At 32.4% G+C, this 20,823-nt stretch overlaps 3 protein-coding genes across 3 annotated transcripts; 1 reads left to right on the plus strand and 2 right to left on the minus strand.

Moving 5' to 3' along the window:
- Positions 1-897: 897 nt before the first annotated feature.
- Positions 898-4,115, minus strand: HELRODRAFT_81228 (hypothetical protein; the record flags this gene model as incomplete). The annotated part of the gene is made up of 5 exons (XM_009022049.1): positions 898-997; positions 1,370-1,410; positions 1,987-2,086; positions 2,213-2,367; positions 4,026-4,115. The coding sequence occupies 5 exons, from the start codon at positions 4,113-4,115 to the stop codon at positions 898-900; spliced, it is 486 nt and encodes a 161-aa protein (XP_009020297.1).
- A 1,342-nt stretch (positions 4,116-5,457) lies between these two features.
- HELRODRAFT_192221 (hypothetical protein) lies at positions 5,458-9,190 on the minus strand (the record flags this gene model as incomplete). The annotated part of the gene is made up of 13 exons (XM_009022050.1): positions 5,458-6,039; positions 6,174-6,246; positions 6,508-6,606; positions 6,758-6,837; positions 6,911-7,062; positions 7,271-7,319; positions 7,557-7,634; positions 7,750-7,835; positions 7,942-8,046; positions 8,174-8,316; positions 8,467-8,538; positions 8,659-8,741; positions 9,139-9,190. 13 exons carry the CDS (start codon positions 9,188-9,190, stop codon positions 5,933-5,935), a joined length of 1,179 nt encoding a protein of 392 aa, XP_009020298.1. The 3' UTR covers positions 5,458-5,932.
- A 1,626-nt stretch (positions 9,191-10,816) lies between these two features.
- On the plus strand, positions 10,817-15,880 carry HELRODRAFT_192222 (hypothetical protein; the record flags this gene model as incomplete). The annotated part of the gene is made up of 10 exons (XM_009022051.1): positions 10,817-10,836; positions 10,974-11,111; positions 11,705-11,768; positions 11,989-12,072; positions 12,277-13,042; positions 13,183-13,785; positions 14,282-14,572; positions 14,845-14,896; positions 15,275-15,397; positions 15,665-15,880. 10 exons carry the CDS (start codon positions 10,817-10,819, stop codon positions 15,717-15,719), a joined length of 2,196 nt encoding a protein of 731 aa, XP_009020299.1. The 3' UTR covers positions 15,720-15,880.
- Positions 15,881-20,823: the final 4,943 nt, after the last annotated feature.

Genomic DNA, 20,823 nt, shown 5'->3' on the forward strand with positions numbered 1-20,823 from the left:
TATTGTTGGTACGACTGTCGCCAGTAAGCTCAGTACAATCTTTCTCGTTATCAGCATATTGAGACGGCTTGCCAAAAACATTTTGTTCAATTATTTCTTCAACAAAATTTATAAATTTGTTATTTTTTGTGACATCTTTTGGCAGTGCGCTGCTCTCAACCGCGGACAAATTCGTGATATCAATTTGGATATCATCGTCAATTTGGATATCTTCGTCAATTTGGATATCATCGTCAATTTGGATATCATCGTAACTCAAACCATCATCTTCCTCGCTGTTGATGAAAATTTTTCTAAGTTTTTTCGTTGCTGGCAACTTTTTTCTTTTTCCATGGTATTTTACCGTAACTTTTTTGCTCAACTTGGACTCATTAACATTTTTTCGTTGGCTCCGCCTCTCCGGATCGCTATTTATAGAAACAGAGATGGATTGGGAGAATTGCTGCGGGGAGGGCTCAGAAACACCCTTGGCTTTTTTTATCTTGTTCAGTTCCATCGTCATGCTGTGCTTCGTTAAGTTCGACTGCCTGCCAATGCGGCTTTCTAAGGATCAAATTCAACATCGGTCGGTCAATTTGTAGCGTGAAATTAAAAAAGTATTGAACTAAGTACGTATGCTATTTAAAAGTTACTGTAAAATTATCCATAATTACATTAATTATGAAAATTATGAATAATAATTAGCAGTACTTGACAATCATCATCACGTAGTCACATCATCATCATTACTCTTCTTACCATTCTCTCATCATAGTATCAAAATCCCATTCTGATAACCATTATTATCACTATCATCATCGCCGTTACCATCCATTTTTTCATCTTCCTCCTCATCATCACCATCATCATCATCATCATCATCATCGTCGTCGTAAAAACCAGCGTCATCATCATTTGTTACTCACTATCATATCGCATGCCGACTGCAAGGCACTTGAGGTAGCGGCATCTCTTGCACATGTTCCTCTTCTTCTTCAGCAGTCTGCACATTCCCAATCTCGCATCTTCATCATCGCCATTGCCATCCTCACCATTGTTGTCACTCACATCGCTATGAACGTTACTTGTAGTAGTAGCAGAAGCAGCAGCAGCAGTAGCAGCCGAAGTAGTGGTCGTAAATGTTGTACCATAATTTATCAAAGCATTTCTACTAGGAAAAGTATTACAATTAGTTTTAGTAGTAGCAGTAGTAGAAGCAGTAGTAGCAGTAGTAGAAGCAGTAGTAGCAGTAGTAGAAGCAGTAGTAGAAGCAGTAGTAGCAGTAGTAGAAGCAGTAGTAGCAGTAGTAGAAGTAGCAGTAGCAGTGTCGCCGACAACTACCGCACTTTCACCATCGGCAGCTTTTCTTTTGATGCTTATGCATTGGTACAGCTCTATGTTTCTATCCAAGATGCAACGCCGAAAAAATCCCTGGGGGAAACAAAATTAACATCTCTTTTACAAATCGGCGGTCAATGTGAGTAAAATGTAATAAAACGTCTGAGGTCTGACTCGCGACGAAACTTGCTATCTAGTATTACTGAAGATTTTTTTTTATTTTCAGCCAGCCGGCGACGACTCTATTTGAGGAGTTCCAAATTAGTTGTGTTAAATGGAAGAATAAAAAAATTCTTAAAATAAAGTTCATTTTAAAATCAAAATTAAATTTTTTAGTACTTTTTCTCAGACTTATTCTGTACAACAAAAACGAAGTATTTTCCTATTAAGCACATCTACACACCACACACACACACACACCACACACACACTCACACACACACCACACATACACACACATAAACACATGCATAAGCATTCACAAGCATATGCATACACACACGTACGCACGCAAACAACCGCGTGTGCATATACACGAGCAGCGAGTGCAGGCGTACAAAAAGGCTTAAAGCCACTGGCTTGGCTTCACTCAAAAGCACTGCATCATAAATAATTATCCTCGTTCTATGGGGATTTTACGATGAAATAAGTTGAATGTTCAGCAGTTACCTTGCACCTTTCACAGGTGATGGCGCCATAATGGAATCCTGACGATGGAAAGTCGCAAACTTTGCAGGGGATGTGCTTTATGTCTTTTGAAACATTTGCACTTCCTGAGGACGAAATGAAATTTATCTAGCACTCAGACGATTCTTTCAAAATTTTACGACAAAGCATCAAAACAAGAACAAAAATTAAAAAAAATAAATTTTCGAAACAATTTTCTTGAGGACACTGACCAGGTGCGTACATATTGAAGGAAAGACATTTGTTGTATCTACACTGAGGGCACTGAGTCCTGGTCTCCTTGGTCACGTGGCACTGACCATCGGATGGACAAGGGTTGAAGTCACGGCTTATCTTAGACCTCAATGACCGAATGAAGAATTTCTGTGCAGTTGTTGGGGTTTTCATTTAGAATGGTTAATTCCAAAATACTATCATTGTACAAAAACGTGACGCCAGAAATTTTGATAGTTAACAAGGAGTTTATTATTATACGTATTAAAAATTTATAAAAACAACTTTTGAAAAATTTCTCTACTAGGGAGGCACGCTCATACCGAAGATAAATTATCTTACGTTAATATGTGACAGATCAAAGTAATGTTTAATAAAAATAGTTTGATGACAATTTTTTATTCATTACTTTCATTCTATTTAGTTGAGACACACACACACGCACGCACGCACATACACACACGCGCACACACAGACCCACATACACACACACGCACACAAACAAACACACAAACAAACACACACACACACAGACGGCAAAATTCACGATGTCGATCGATAAACATTAATTGAATAAACAATAATATATCAAACAAGAGCACATGGCTATGTAGCAAAAAGTTTAGAGACATGTGGAGGATGTCACAAAATGAGTTAAAATTTGAAACGAAAGTGAAACAAGAACTTAGGGTCAGTAATTGGAGCGGTAACCTTTGTTATTGCTTAGACAATTGTAAGACCCTCTTGCTTAGACAATTGTAAGGCCCTCTTGCTTAGACAATTGTAAGGCCCTCTTGCTTAGACAATTGTAAGGCTCTCTTAAGTCAGCGTTTGTGTGTGTTTTGCGTTTGAAATAAACTTGTTTTGAGAAAATGATCTTTAATTTTTGGCGTTTTCCGTAAATTCAGTAGAGTGATTTTTTTGATTTTGTCGTGCTAGGCCAGATCTACTGAGCCTTTTTGATGATTTCGAAAATCTGGTATGACTTAGAAAACTAAAAAAAGTATTGCCTGTGTGCCTTTGCGTCTGTGTGTGGGTACGAGCGTGTATGCGTCTTGCGTGCCGAAAGAAGTGTTTCATTCTGCAATCAACTGCTGAGAAATAAAAATTTTGGGAAACAAAACAGAAAGGTTAAACGGATAGAACAACGTCAAAAATAAACAAGGTTAAGAAAAAAATTAACGCGAAACGACGATAAGAAACCAAACTAACTCAAAAGATTTAAGTTGTCTAATTGATACTTTTAAAATGAAATGAATTAGATCCACATTCACGCATTAAAGTACAATTTTCAAAAAAAATCTATATTTTAACAGTAGCAAGCATAAGAAAATAGAGTAACGAAGTGTTTAAGAAAAAATAACGATAAAGAATTAAGAAAAATTATTTTAATGATCGTTGAATTTTTCGTATTTAAATGTCTAAATGACGTCAAACGTTTCCGATTTTAATGTCTAAATGACGTCACAGAGATGTCATTGAATGCAATTAATAAATTTTAAAAAACTAAAAATTATGCATTTGGTTTGGCACATATAAACGAAATCGAAAGTAAATTGATAAGGAAATAAATTTCTATAATTCGCTACAAGACCACCTCTAAAAATAAAATAAAACAAAGTTCCAAGTACAATACATGAATATATTTATATATAATTTAAATATATATATATATATATATATATATATATATATATATATATATGTATTCTAAAATGAAGCCTGTTTCAAAATACTTAAAATTGAAAAGAAACTAATTTTTCAAGATTCAATAATTAAACTACTAATAATCAAATCAGGCGTCTAACCTTGCAAGCTTCACAAACGTATGCCCCACAGTAAAAGCCGGCAGCAGAATCGCCGCAGATCTGACATATAGTACCATCCACTACATTCATATTCAGTTTTTTCTATACAAAATTAACATCAACAAATCCCTTTTTTGTGTCTTTTCTAATGATTAACAAAGGTTGTAGCCTAATTTTCGCAAAGAATTTTTATTTTTTTTAAATGAAATACACCGGCAATTTTGTGTTTTCTGAAACATTTCTGGCTCAGAATATATTGTAAACAAACATTTTTGCCCATTATATCCATGATTATAACACGTACATATGATACATGTAATATATGTATTTGTATGATATATCATACCTTATAATTGTCTGTCCTTAATTCTATATGTAGTATCCATGCAAGTAAAGAAATGATGTGTTTGTTTAGTCTGTAGATCAAATGCGTGTTATACAACTTTTATTTTATGTGTGTTTATATGCGTCCATTCTATGTGCTGTGTGTATGCATGCGTCTATTTGTGTGTGTATGTATGTATATAACATCTTTACTCCATTTGTATGTTGTAGTATCGTTAAGATGATATTGTTATATTTCTTATACAAATTCATATTCAGAGTGTTTGTGTGTTAATGACCTGAAAAGAATTTTTAATGAACCGGGCATAGCGTGCTTTTGAAAGGGTTTCGTTTTATTCCGCAAGCACACGCGCGCGCGCGCACACACACACACACTCACACACACAACACACACTATTGAAAATTTATTTATTTCATTTTAAAATATTTTTTCATGTTGTTAAAATTAAGCGACAACAAGCAAGAAAAATGGCAAAAAGCATTGGAGTTATATCTACGTTCTAAGTTTCGATTTAAAAAATTTTTTTAAAAATATTTAGGTGATTTTGGTCGACTGATTTTTTTCCTTTTGTAATTATTGAACCCTTTTGATCAAACCTTTTCAATCTTAATTTCATTACATTAAGATATGGCATCAAGTTGTCATTGCATTTAGCATCAGTTCCAATTTCATAAATTTTTTATACGCTGCTGATTGGTAGCATTGTAGTGAGCCATAGACGAAACGCTTATTACTGAATCTCTATTATCTTCACTGAATCTTTCCAACCAAACGTATCTTTTTTATAGTAAAACATCAGCTATTCATTTGTACATACACCATCTCACATTGCCTCAAGTGTTAATTGATAGTATTCTAGCTACCTGTGACGAAGGCAGGTTGACACCAAACAAACAAACAAACAAACAAACAAACAAACAAACAAACAAACAAACAAACAAACAAACAAACAAACAAACAAACAAACAAACAAACAAACAAACAAACAAACAAACCAACCAACCAACCAACCAACCAACCAACCAACCAACCAACCAACAAACAAATCAACCAACCAACAAACAAATAAACAAACAATGTTTTTATATTTTTTTTTTTCCTAAAAATTGTCATTATCAACAAAGCGAATCTGGTCAATATGCCTTGATGTCTCACACTTATACACACACACACACACACGCACGCACGCACACACACACACACTTATGTAAGAATACTATATATACAAATACATACAGTTTATTCATTATATAAACCTTTTAACAAACATTGAACAACATGCAAGAGTTTCATGATGCTAACATTTAAACAACACACATTAATGTCACGTTACATTACATTATATTACAATACTCTTTTTTTTCCATTACAAACTGTCACTGTTATATTACCGTAAACTTTAAATTGGATTCTTAAACAGGAATCCGATTAGAAATTAAATAAAATAATGAACTAACTAACAAACGAAGGAGTAAAATAAAGAAATGAATAAGAGTATAAACAAATTTATGGATGGATGAGTGAGTGAATGAAAGAATGAGTGAGTGAGTGAACGAATAAATCAGTCTACGTCATCGCCGAGTTGGTACTGTTTGAATTTGTCGATGTTGTAGAAATTTCCTTTGACAACTCTGCCGCCGAAAAATCTTCCATTCAGATCCACAACAGCTGGAGTGTTGAAATATGTGTTTTTGTTAGTTTGTGTGTATCAAACTTCGAATGTATGCGTGTGTGTGTATGTATGTGTATGTGTGTGTGTATTTCCGTGATAAGTAAGCAAAAAAAATAGCAACACAAATAACCTTTGATGGACGCCTCTAATCTGTCGAACTCGACAAATATCCTAACCGCCTCTTCCTCAATCGCGTCTGGGATCTATTGATTTATTTTAAAGTTATTGTTAATTAAAAGTGTAATGAACAAATAAATGATAAATTATTTAATAAATAGTCAGACAAACAAACTAATTTAAATAAATAGTTAGACAAACAAACTAACGAACAGGCAAACAAACGAACACACAAACACATAGCAAAACAAACAGAAATATGCAAACAAACATCGAGGCAGTCACACAATAAAACAAACACACAAAGATACAAACAAACAAAGATACAAACAAACAAGGATACAAACCTCAAATATGACACACTTGACGACCTTCCCATATTTGGCGCATTCCTCAGACACTTCAGTTTCAAGCATGTCATCAACATCTCCTGGAGCCACCATATTCTGCCAATCAAAATTTGTATTTGTATGTTTGTATGTATATATGTTTGTATGTATGTATGTATGTATGTATGTATGTATGTATGTATGTATGTATGTAATGTATGTATGTATGTAAATATATGTTACACAACAACAGTAAATGACCACGAACTTGTAGCATGATGACTTTGGAAGGATTCCTCAGTAGATTGGCATTGCTCATCTCAGCCCTTGGAACTGACAGATCTTGAGCTGTTTGTTTGGTGCATACAAATTAATACAGATTTAACAAACATACGTACAACAAACAAACAAACAAACAAACATTTATGCAAATCTTTCTCGTGAATAATCTTGCCAATCTTTTTACTAGTCTTCTCAACCTGGAGGGCAATACTCATGCCCTGCTCCTGCTTGCCTAGACCTTGACCTTCCTTGTACCCCATCCTAGCCATGATTTTCGAGGCCACAGAACCGCTGGGCAAATGGTGGAAAGGTTTTTGTAGGAGTCGAGAGTGAATAATTTTTGATCTAATTGATCTAAGTTGTGAATTAAATAAGTAAAAAAGTTATCTGTTATTTAATCATTAATCCAACCAACCCCAGCCCATCAGCCAAACAACGAATGAATGAATGAATGGATGAATAAATGAATGAAACAAAAATAAACAAAATGTGAACAAACCTCAAACCAAACTGACTCCCTGGAGGTTCTGGCTTATTCAATACTGGACCTAAAACAGATCGAATGGAAAAAATGTAATGATGCACAAAGTAAAATGTGAAAAAAACAACATCCTCAATCAACATAGACAGTTAAGAAGACACACAGTAAAGTGAATAAAATTTAAATAACTAAGATAATTAAAAGTGAAGCTTTACACGAAAGAGGTTTCCCAACAAATATGGTGAGAGCTACTCAAAAATGACCAGTGCCATATTAAAAAACAGTAATAATGGCAAGAATCAACCTTGAAAGTCTACAATCTTTTTATCGTCTGCCTCAATTAGTGAAGGGGGAGGAGCTATGGCTGCTTTTGGGGCCATACCTGTCAATCAATCAATCCATCAATCAATCAGTCAGTCAAGTGAACCAATAATTAAACAACCAACCAACCAATCAATTTTCAAACTAGCTACAATTGAAACCAATGAAAAATTTACTTGATTCAGATTCAGACTTTCTTATCTTAGCAGCACTGCCAGAATCATAGTCATCTTCATCTCGTCTGCTTCTATCTCTTCGTTTCCTATGGAAATAAAAATATACGAAACAATGGCTATTACAGATACAAAAACAAACAAACAAACAAACAAGCAAGCAAACAAGAAAACTTATAAACACACCTAACCAACCTGTCGTCGAGCAAAGGACCATTTCGCCAGCCGGGAGGCCGATGTTTGTAACCATCATCCTCGTCATTCCTAATACTGCTTCTGTGGTGGTCGTCGTGGCGGCTTCTACTGCAAGAATTTGGTTTAAGGAAAAATTTGTTAATATTTTTAGTAAAAATGAAATCATCAATGTCATCAATTTCCTTGTCAACGTCACCATAAATATAATCAAAACACCACCACCATCACTAACCGATCATCATCATTCGAATTTTGTTTCTTGGACTTCACGATCTTCTCATAATCGTTCGGTTTCATCGGGTCATACTCGTCGACAATCCCAACAAATGCCACGTCCCCTATGTACGAGCCAAACAATCCCCCCATCGATTCCACCTAGTTGGTTGGTTTGGTAGAAATATATATGAATTAATTTCAATAAAAATGTCAATTATTTATTTTTAAAATTATTTATTTTAAAATGTATCAAAAAAACAAATAAAATTATGCAAACATATACAGGCAAATACATAAAAAGCAGCAAACCTGATTATGACCATCCTCTCCCCGTCGATTCTTCAAACTAATCACCGGAGTTAAAGTTGGATTATTTTTCTTCTAATTTAAATTATGTTATAAAATTTTTATTGTTAGATTTTTTCCTTTGCTTTAACTTTTAAATTAATGAATTAAATCCTTAATGCTAATATAAATATTTATTTGTATGTGACATGAAACCTTATTTAAACTCTGAAGCATCATTTTCTTTTCTTGTAATTGCTTTTGAGTTTCTAATAATTTTAGGCTAGACCCCCAGCCAGCTGGCAAAGTTAATATAGAAGTTTATGGGTAAAATTAAATTTAAATGCTCTCTAAAAAAATCTGATTCTGTTAAATTACAAACGTTACAAGAAACTACCAGAAAAGGTAGAAAAGAAACATTAGAAAGAGTTGATTCATTATTAATTTATGACTTAGAAGTCTTTTAGGACATTTCAGGTGATTAGGATAATATTAATAAACATTTTTTTAATAATTGAAAAATTAATTTAATAATAAAAGCTATAGTAAATAAGAGTGCTAAAAACAATAATCAATTATAAAAACAACTAATTAAAAAGGTTGTGCTGTGTAAATGACAAATTAGGAATCAATCCGCCATATTTGTTTCGCATGTTGGCTTAGGAAACGTTTTGTTTTATTTTTTATAACTCTAACCCAAATCTGCTTTTTGTTTTTCTTCTAAATCAATCCCATCGTAAAGCGACATTTTACAAATAATTAATAAACGATCGGACAAAACAAAAAAATTATCGTAACGACCAATCGTAAACAGAAAAACAAATTTTCAGCGATCAAACCCATATAATTAACTAGAACTCTTTTGTAAAAATTGTTTACTTTTTATGTAAACAACGATTAAAAATTTATGGAAAACTAAATGTCTAATACTAAGCTGTCATTTAACTTAATCCTTTATATCACATTTTCTAATTATATGACATAACTAGAATAAATATTTAATTGTGAACTTTATATACGAATTCAGATAAACAATTGCGGTTTAATATTTAAATTGTATTGTAAAATTTACAACTGAAATTTCAAAACAATTCAAACGTTGTAATTTTACAAAACAAGAGATTGTGCCAAAAATGATAAAACTTAACGACTCCTTTCGCTATGTAATTCTTTTAGCCATATTGTAATCATATACACAGTAAGAACGATCGAATAACGTGTGAAAAAGAAAACAATTAACAAGCAAGCAACAAACGAATAAACAACGACAAACGATAAGCAAACAACAAACGAACAATTAGCAAACAACGAACAGCTAACAAACATTCGACGAACGAACAATTAAGCAAACAAACATGTAGACCAACGGACAAACAAACAAATCAGAGAATATAAATTATTTTCATTTTGTAATAATCCAACAATCTGCAAGCAACGAACCGCTAACGGACATAGGACGCACGAACAACCAAGCAAACGAACGGGCCAACAAACAGACAAACGAACAGAACAAGAGAACATAAAAGTTTTTTGTTACGTTATAATTTACCCCTTGTTGAAGGGGTGCAAACAAATTCAATAAACACTCATTGTAATGTTCCTCCCCACGGAAATCTTTAGTAAAAGGCGAAAGATTTATGCGTGGAATGAAGAGAAACCAGAGTTACCGAACCGTGTGAATTATATCGACTTAAAGTCAAATTTAATTGCAGTTTGAGGTGTTTTATTTGCAAATTAAATTTTTGTCGTCAGTTGAATAAAGTTTTTTTGTCCGCTTGGGTTTTGTAGATGTGTTTAACTGTTTATGTCGATATTACTTATTTAAATATTTAATAAAAATAATTAAGGTAAATGATTAAAAATATAAAAATCAGAACGTTCAAGAAGGTTTAGTCAATTTCATTTTAATTCCTACAAAAATTACTTTAAAATTTACATAAAAAAAAACCTATGTTACCATCTTCACGTTTACATTTGTGTAAAAATAAACACATGGCTTTTGTTTAAAACTTGTTTTGCTTAGTTCATTTCTTAATTTAATTTAATTCGATTTAATTTATTAAATTTTTTTATCTGACAAAAATTTTTGATTTAATTATTTGTATACTTGTTAATAATTTTTTATTTTAAATGTTGGTTGGCAGATTTAGTAACCATTCGATATTGATTTTTTTTTAATATTTTTAGTAGCCCTTGGCATAGCCTTAGGATTAGTAGTTACTACTAAATTAGTACCTAACATAAATTTCTAATTCAAATTTTGGTTTTTGACAGTTTGAATTTAGTAATCTGGAATAATTTCCACTTCAAGATTACTGGCTGACTGGTTAGAGGGCTAGTTACTATTTTGGTGTGTGTGGTTATCTTTCTGGAGATGTCTGGAAGGTTTTTAAGGTTAGTGACTTAGTGTTGTAATCCAGACTTTTAAATTTTGTTTTTGATTAGATTTACTTTACTTACTTTCTTATTGCTAGTCTAATTTTTTTATTTTATCATATTAATTGAAAAAATTTTATTTTTTAAAATTCTAGTGCAGAGGATCTGTTGAAGCAGTCAAAGAAATATTCAGACTTTTCATTACTAACTTCATACACTGGAGGTTGCAAGGACTACGAACCTGATGGGTCCTGGTTTCAAGAAAAGAAGTTGATAAAATTTTATGAAGAGCAGTCAGATATCCTATCTATTGAAAGGGTTCACAAAATGTACATTTCCACATAATTTTTTTTGTAAACTCAATTGTTAATATTAAGTGCCTAGTCAGATTTAAGGGGTATAGTACCCGCTCGTGGTGTGGCAATGACAAATTGTAAACTCCCAATTCAATTATTTATTTAATTATTATTTTCAGCCAGGAACTTTTTTTTCTTTGCATAATATACATTTGCTTACATTGTTTTCTATTGAAACTAGTGTATCTTTCAAGTGATGTTTATGGAATTGATGTAACTAACTTTTTGAAAAAATATGAGTTGCGTTTTTGTGGTGACTCCTTCTTTGTGGATGCCCCTTCTTTGTAGGGGGCCCTCTTTATGGATGCCCCATCTTTGTAGATGCCTCTTATTTGGTGAGGCCCTTCTTTGTGGAGGTTTCTTCTTTGTGTGGACCCCAAGGCGGTAGCACCTGTCTACCATTTCTTATATTTAAATTTATGGAAAAAAAACAGTCTAAATTTAATCTTATTTCATCAGTGTATGTTTGTAAATTTTAGAAGTAGTTGATTTTATTTATTTTTATATATGTGTGTGTGTGTTTTTTTTAGATCTGGTTTGATGGTAGGAAGATGGTACGAAGACGTAGGGCAGGTACAACTCACTGCTAACAAGGTAGAGTTCATTTTTTCTCAGATTGCTGTTACTAATACTTTTTCCAATACTAACCACAGCTTAACTACTAATACTAGCTATAGTCTTAGTCCAATTAGTATTACCATTACTCTCTATTACCACTATCTATTTAAACTTAAATTTATATCACCATCACAGTATGCTATTCTATTACTATTTATACTTATTTTTATCAACCAATTGGCGATGAAATAATTAGGGCAAGTTCAGTAGATATGTAGGTCAGTTCAGAGATGGAAAACATTGGCTGATGCCTGAAGAAGCACTATTCCTGGTAGACCAGGTAGGTTGCATATTTATTCATTATTTGGTTAATTGGCTTGCTCTTTATTGTAACTTATTCACTAGCTATCTCATTATCATAATTTATTCATTTTTTTTACTTTTTAAATAGTATTCCGTGGATAATAAACTATTGTTTTCATTTTCTGAATTTAATTTTTTTATGTAGTTGAGACATTTCCCTCTGAACTCGTAAACATTGCAGGGCTGTTTGCAAATTATGAACAAAGTTGGCGACGACCATGATGACGTCAGAAATAAAAGTAGCCGCAGCAGTAGCAGTAATGATGATAACAAACATAAAAGGGATGATAATGGTGTTAATGGTGATAACCACGATGATGATGAGGAGGAGGAAGAAGATGATACTGGTGACGACGACGATGACGATGATGAAGAAGAAGATGATGACGACGATACATATCCAATGAGTGTACAAGAATGCTATCACATCTTGCTGAATACTCACACTTCGTTCGGTCTCAATGCTTACCTTGTTTATTCACATCTATGTAAGTTGGGCTATATTGTCATTAGACATCAAGGCTACAACATCAACAATAAAAACCACAACAGCGGCAACAACAACAACAACATCACCAACAAATACAAGAAAAACCACAATAACATTCACAACATCGACAACAAACGCATCAACAACGATAATGTCCACAACATCAACAGCAGCAATTACGACATCAACAAAAATAACAACGACACTAACAACATCAATGCAATCAAGTATTACGCTAATAGCAACAACAGCACAATTAACAGTGCAGATTGCATTGATATTAGTGTAGATAATAGTGCACAGACTACCAGCATCCCTTCAGATGAAATTAAGAGAGATAGTGGGGATGAAAGGAAGAGGAAAAGAGATAACGATGACGACGATGATGGTGAAAATATGATGTCTGAAAATAAAATGGCAAAGAAAAATGTATGTAACTGTGATACAAATGTCAAAAGTGAGAAGCATTTTTTTTGTCTATAATAAATATTGAACGTGACATTTTTGATTTTTAACTTTTTTTTTCAAATTTTTCAACATGAACCTTCAAAACATTTTTAGTAAATGACAGAATTGAAAAAAAAAATTGTTCAACAGTCTATAAAATCAAAGATATAGAAAATGCATCCTGTGATGTCCACACGCAGCAGTCGCGACAACAGCAGCAACAGCAACTACTAACGCAACACTCACCACAAGAAAGTACCCTACATCAGTTTCAGCTGTTTCAAGAGCATCAACATAACTCACAACAGCCCAATCCGTATTTTCCCAAGCAACATCTTAGTCAAAAGCCACAAAAGCAACCACAACAGCCACAGAAGCAATCACAACAGCCACATCAACGACAGCCTCTACATCAACATGGAAAACAACAACCACCAGAAGAGCAACTGCATCAACAAGGACTTTTTCCAAACGACAGCATCATCGATAATCTTGACATATCTCGAGTGACAGATGACACCATGCTGTTAATGAAACTTTCATCATCATATTTCCACCAAAAAAGTCATAATAGTAATAATAATAACGCTAACAACCACAACAACAATCAAAGTAATAGTGATACCCTATGTAAGATTGAATGCAGTAGTAGTACAACACTCAGGGATGTTTATAAACCAGAAGATGAAAATAGCAACTTCATAAAGTTTGATGTTAGCTCTATGAGAAAAAAGATTAAACGAATTGCTTATGGTAACTTTTGAATTGTTTTTCATTCCTCTCTTCATATCACTGAGTTTTAAAGTTGTTTTTGCAGATCTTTAGAGGAATTTTTTTTAGATTCTTTACAGTAGATGCCAACGTGAAATTATATTAAAGTTTAAGAGATCTAAGCTTGATGTTTTTTGAAAGTTTTTTTTGGGACAAAACCACTACTTTACCTTTTTCATTTTAGATTTAATTGCGTGTTCTTGCATTGTCACATGTGTTTTCATGTTACATGGTCAAATTTTCAATCTTTGTGCTCTTATCAAAAGTTTATACAATTTCTATTGATTCATCGAATATTTCACTCATTTTTAGCGTTCTTATTAACATTATTATCCGATTTTAATAAAAAATTTTCATAATTTTATTCAGAATTCACCGTTAAAATATTTCTAATAAGTGTTCACTGGTACTTACTCACATTATCATATCATATTAAGTAGTCACCAAAACTAACCAACAATCACCAAATTCTGATTAGGGTCGACCACAGAGGCCACAAGAGGCCACCACAACAAAACGCCACCATCAAAATTTCGCTGCTGTAGTAGCGTCAACGACTGGACCACATTCAAAAGCCTATCAACTACTGAGCGATTGTTACTCACTGATTGGAAAGTTCTGTGGCAGGGCGATAATGGTGGCGAGAAAAAAGATGCTGATGGCGAAAAAGACGGAAACGCTGGTGGTAACGAAGGAGATGACAACGACGATGATGGTTGTGATGAGGTAGTTCGACCACTCATCTGCCCTGGTGGTGTTAATAATTTAGGTACATTATGAAAATTATATTATTTCATGAAATTTTTCAAAAATTCTTCTATAGCTTTTACTTATTTAGACTAAATTTTTGCTCTGTTAATGAATTTAGAATGCTCGTTGGACGTTTCAAAAATTCTTTTACTTAGTACTCAATTTTGATTAATTTTATGAAACTAATCAATATAGAATGTAGCTGCTAGTTTTATTTATGAATAAATTTCAAAGAATTTTTAGTTTGATTTTTTCCCAATATTTATAAAAAATGTCAAAATTTCTATCCAGATTTGGTTTATAGAAGTCTGGACATAATCAAAAGTGCAACAACCCCTGCAGAGCAAGTTATTTTTTACACATTTTTCTCAGATTAATTTGTTCTTCGTTGAACTAAGTCTTCTGTCTTTTTTTTTTACAAACCAGATTAAATTTAACCAGACTCGGTTGGTTTAACGATTATACAATTGTTTCTGATTATTTTTTACTGAATTATACATCGTAAAGACATTACCCGTGTGTAATCTTTTAAAATAGTAATACGTTAATCACTCCCGCTTAAACAAGTGATTTAGTTTTTTACTTCTAGCAAGATTTTAATATTTTCTTTGAATAACAATCTCTTTCAAAATTCCTAATGATATTCTTTTTCCAAATTTTTGTTTTTGGCAATAATTTTTATCGCTGCTCAAAAACTATAATAACTATGTTTTATATACAGATCATTTGGTAGTACTGATGAGAAAATGAAGCCTGAAAGGCCCATGTTTGATGTCTACCAGCCAAACTCCACGTTCAAAAGATCGAAACCAGGCACTCCTCACATGCTCGTCTGCTTAGCGAAGTTAGTTTCTATCTTTTTAGTAACATTTAAAAAAATAAATTTTTTTCTTCCACTTGTTTTTTTATCTGATGCTAGTAGATTGTTTGTTTTAATGCGTTTGGCGTGATAAATGAATGGGGTGTACATTTTTGATTTAGATATAAAATAATTTAAGATGGAATGCTTTTGAATTTGTGCAGTTTTGTGACGCTCTAATGTGTCCTTTTTTAGTAAATCTTTTTTCGATACCATAGGAATATTTTACTTTCATTCACATAACATTAAAAGAAGAAACTTATTTTTTGAAGAAATCCTCCAAGTTATGAAGACATTGTTAAGCTGACGAATGAACTACTTACCCGTGAAACTCTACTTGTGTTTGCATGCGTGCAAGATGGCAACGTATCATTTTATTCCTACCAATCTTTAAATTTGTGCTGTCAATGACTTTAGAATGCTTGTTGAATTTGATTCTGCATTGCTTTAAAGAGTTTAAATAATGTTGGGTTAAATAAATACAAAAGTAATGTGCTGAAACTTCCTCCCTTGTTTAACTAATCTCAATGAACTCAAAATAAATTGTGAAAAACGTTTCAATTTATTCTGCAAATAAATCAAACAATAATTCTTGTAATTTGAAGCAATATTGGGCAATAGATCATAAACGCGATAAAACAGAACTACAGAATGTTTTTTGACGATTGAGTGGTACACCATTGCAAACCATAGTCGCACTCCCGCATAAAAACAGGTGAATACCCAGGCACACCTGGATCGCAACCATGCTAACGACCCATAAATAAAAGCGGTATGCATTGCCTCAAATGCAAAATTTTGTGTAATATCAAGTTGAAAAAATTTGATAACAGTGAGTTTTAAAATCAGTGGTCATCTTCTAAGGTGATAGCCTGGTTCATTCCTTTATAAAAAATTCAAAAGATGTTTATTTGAACTTACAGAATTGAAAATAATATATTAGCTATCATATTTTTTAGCTAGATTATTTTTTAACCTGATTATATAATTTATTACATCTAACTTTATTAAAATATATCCGAGCAGTTAAATATTTATTAAAAATCCCCGGCAAGTATTAAAAACTATTCAAGTTAAATTAACTTTTAAACTAATTTTCAGAATGACGTAGCTATAACAAATTTGAAAAATAGGAACGGCAGCATATGAGATGACAATTATTAAAAATATGGCAACTATTATTATAACCTATACATTAATTTTATATGCTATAACCATCATTTTTATTTTCTTTCAATGTGGAAAAATGCATATATTTTAAACAAATAATGTATGAAAATTAAAAACATCTGGTTATTACTTTAGAATAGATTGAATAGAATAGATTCATAAACTGACCCTACGAACCAATGATACAAAAATTAATTATTTTAACAAAAAATTAGTACACTCCCACGAAATAAAATTGAGCAAAATTAAAAACTCGAAATAATTAAAAAAGTTGAATAGCGAGTTTTGTTGAATTGAAATAAAGGACTTCATAAACGTCATGTATTATTGTAACTGTAAATCTTTTCTGTAAAAAAAGTTATCGTCTGGGTGTGGAAAAGGGTATCGGAGGTACAAGCCGGTATCTGTCATAAACTGCGAGATTATCTCCCGTTTTTTGAGAGCTTCTTCTCGATCTCCTTGGTAAATACTCACTTCAATACTGAAAACGTCGATGCGGATCTTGTCGAAAGGAATAGTCTTCAAAATGCCAATCTCTGACCCTTCTGTGTCCAGCGAGAAATAATCGACGTGTGTTACGTTCAATTGATTTAGGAGGAGCATCAGAGGGACGCATTCTACTTGTCTGTTTGTGCCAGTAATCTTAGAGCGAGATCTTTCAAACATTTTTGTAATACCACTTAGAAACCCATTCTGCACGATCTGGAATGATTCAATGTGGTCAGATGGTGACAAACAGCCTTCGTAAATGTATGCATTTCTTTTCTTTGCTAATAGACTCTGATAATAATCATTGTTCACTTCTATCAGCAGGCCAGTCCAGTTTCTATAAACTTCAAAGAACAAACTGTTGGAGTACACTTCACCTTCACCAGCTCCGCATTCAATAAAAAAACCATTTGTTCTTCCATTCAATAGCTTGTCTACGAAGTGGGATTGATTACTTTGGGACCACGTTTTTTCATGAGGGCTGGCCAGTTTCAATAGACTTTTGTTCTTATTAGGAGGGAGAATTTTTCTTAGCGGATATTTGTGAGCAACTGTCATCTTGGTTTTATCATTTTTTTCATTTTTTGAGAACAGCTAGAAAATGAAACATGAGATTATATGATTATTTAAAAAAAAAAAAAAACAAACTTTGATGTTTTACAATTTTAAAAGTTTTAAAAATACTTCTAACCGTAAAAAAATTAGCGTAATATAACAGAACTGCCAGTAGGAGCCATGTCACGAAAAGCATGCCTATCTTAGATTTACTTGCTCTGTCATAAAATGTTTGTGTAGTTACCATTTTGCAATTTTAGTTAAAAAGTTTTACGCTGAATTTTCGTAATTTGATAAATCTTCTTAAAGAAAGTGATTTGAAATTAACTGCAATTTTGGCTATTGTTAAGTAATTTGAGGTTTTCATCGAAAAATGCAAATTTCTCACAGAAATGTAATTATCATAATGTTATTTATTTATAAATAACACATGATGAATCAGAACCAGAGAGCAAGACAAAAAAATGAAAATATCAGACAATTCATAAAATGAATTTTAAACATTTTGGAAAATAAAAACGAAGAAAGTTGTTCACGTAGTCTGTAGTTGTCTAGTTGTGTATGTGGTAAAATTTCAAAACGACGCATTTAACTTCCAACTCACGGTAGAGAAAATTTCGTGAATAATTTAGCAGTCATCGTATTAGCTAATTAATCCCTTGCCTGTGATGAAAATTTCAAAATACTAATTTTAAAATATTTCAGCTATGTTGTGCGAAATTTTGCATTCAAACAAAGTTAAAAATTGGACGGAATTTTAAACTAGAAAACCGTTTGTTTACATAGAACGCGGCAAAACAATTTCAAAAATCAGTGATAGACGTGATGTTATTAATTATTTAGTTGGCGGTTAACTCAAAAATTCCATCCACTAACCTAAATAAACTCTTAATTAACTTAAACAAACAAACAAACAAACAAACGAACGAAAAAACAAACAATATATTAAAATAATTTTTTTTAACTCCAGATCAAATTTTTTTTATATAGTTATGATTACATGGAATTGTAAGTACATATGTTCTAAGTATATATTTGATGTAAATTTTGTTGTACAATTTTATTTTAAATTTGATTATATCATGAAACAGTTATTGTAAAAACTTTTGGCCAATCTATAAACTCTGTCCAGGGTGGTCTTTTTTCGGGTCTCCAAGCCACAATTCTGGTGGTTGAATAAAGTATTTGGGTATTTGAATTTGAAATCAGTTCAATTTAGCCATTGGAATAAAAAATTTGTGGTTCATTGAATTTAACTGCGTTATCATAATTATAGTCTAGATTATCTTCATTGTCATCAACAGCAGCGTCACCATCATCTATTGCCACTACTACAACTACCTACTTTAACAACTACTAAAATTATACCGCTAATGCTGCTAACGCTACTACTACAGCTACTACTACTAGTGGTACTACAGATACAACAACAACAAATACTACTACAGTTGGCAGTACTGGTTTATAAATTTTTGTTGTGTCTCATATTATCAATTCTCAAGTGCTATTACTTTTCTTGAGTTTTTTCATTGTTAAAGGAGAATTTTCATTGAGCCAAAAACAAAATCCTCGAGTTTTAGAAAACTACTTCAGATTTGTTTACGTGCGTTCTAACGATGGGGTAATGTTTAATTATTCAGACTTCCCGATCGATACTGTGGGTATGGCTTGACGGCGTATTTTGAAAAAAAAAATTTCTGGTAAATTATGATTGGGGGATTATTGTTGTGAGTAGATACGATTTATTTTAAAAGAGTTGTTTCATCTGAACGAATCAACATTTATAAGAAGATTTTAAAATTTCAGATAGTGAAAAATGTGCTTGATTCTAGTTCTAAAGCTTACTGCTACAATATTGTTATCAATCAACTCGTTAGCATCAGCAGTTGATAAGAAGTATGAAATGATAGGAGAGCCAGACAATCCCATGTGTTTTGCTTCAGAACCTACCACAGTACTAACCAACATACGATCCTTACTGGAATGTTCTACCAAATGTTTTCATTATGTTTCTCCCACTGGTGATAGCATCACTTGCAACGCATTCAACTTCTTGTCCAACCATGGTCTGGTTCCATATTGTCAACTGTTTAGGTTCACGAATGATGAACAGTACAAGAATGTATTAAACACAAACAACTGCGTCGCTTATGAGGTGAGGTTGATTAAATTTTGGAAATTTTCAAACTTACGATAAATTTTTATATATAAATACACATGTTTTAATTACAAAATTTATTGAAATAAAATCTTCAAAAGGATGTTGAGTCAAGAGAAGGTTTGTATAATGCAGACTACTACTCTACAGCAGCTCCAATTTTAACTACCATTCCAACGACTGCTTCATCTCCCCAAACTACAACCGCACCAGTCGAGACGACCATTGAAACTACCACAACTGCCACTAATGAAAGTCCGACAACAATGTGTCAGCCTTCTGGTGAATTTGTTTAAAAAATTGTTTCTACTTTGAAATCTATTTCACATTTTAACTTTTAGCATTTTAAAAGAATCGGTTTATAATTCATTTGTGGTCTAAAACTAATTATAATAACTTTTTACCATTGACTATTAAGAGTCGACCGGAGTGTACAAGACAATTGACAGCCAACAATGCGAATTTCCATTTACACTGAAGGGTGGATTGTTCTACAGCTGCTCCAACAAAGTTCCTGGAATGATTCAATCTTGTGGAAATTATTTCTGCATCGTTGGCGATAGAAGCGTGGCTCTGTGTAGAAATCCTTTCGGTAAAACGGGAAAATTATTTTCCTAACGAGGCAGTGTAATGGTTAAGGTGCTTGGCACTGCAATTCAAATGCAAAACGATCCCCGTCTGTCACATGCTACTGACATACATTTTGTGTTTCTTGTTAGCGCCTCTAAAAGACATAAAAGATGGAATTGAGCTAATAATAATAATAATATAATAATAATAATAATATTATTATTATTATATAACATAATTATATTATTAATAATAATAATATTATTATTATTATATAACATATTATTATTATATTATTATATAATAATAATATAATAATAATAATAATATTATTATTATTATTATATTATTATTATTATCGTTATTATTTTTGATATAATTTAAATTGTTTTTTTGGTAACGTTGTAGATTTTAGCGCAACGAATTCGACGACCTCACAAACAGTGAATGTGGACTCTATTGATGTCAT

This window comes from Helobdella robusta (genome assembly GCF_000326865.2).
Source record: "Helobdella robusta unplaced genomic scaffold HELROscaffold_30, whole genome shotgun sequence".
NCBI lineage: Eukaryota > Metazoa > Annelida > Clitellata > Rhynchobdellida > Glossiphoniidae > Helobdella > Helobdella robusta.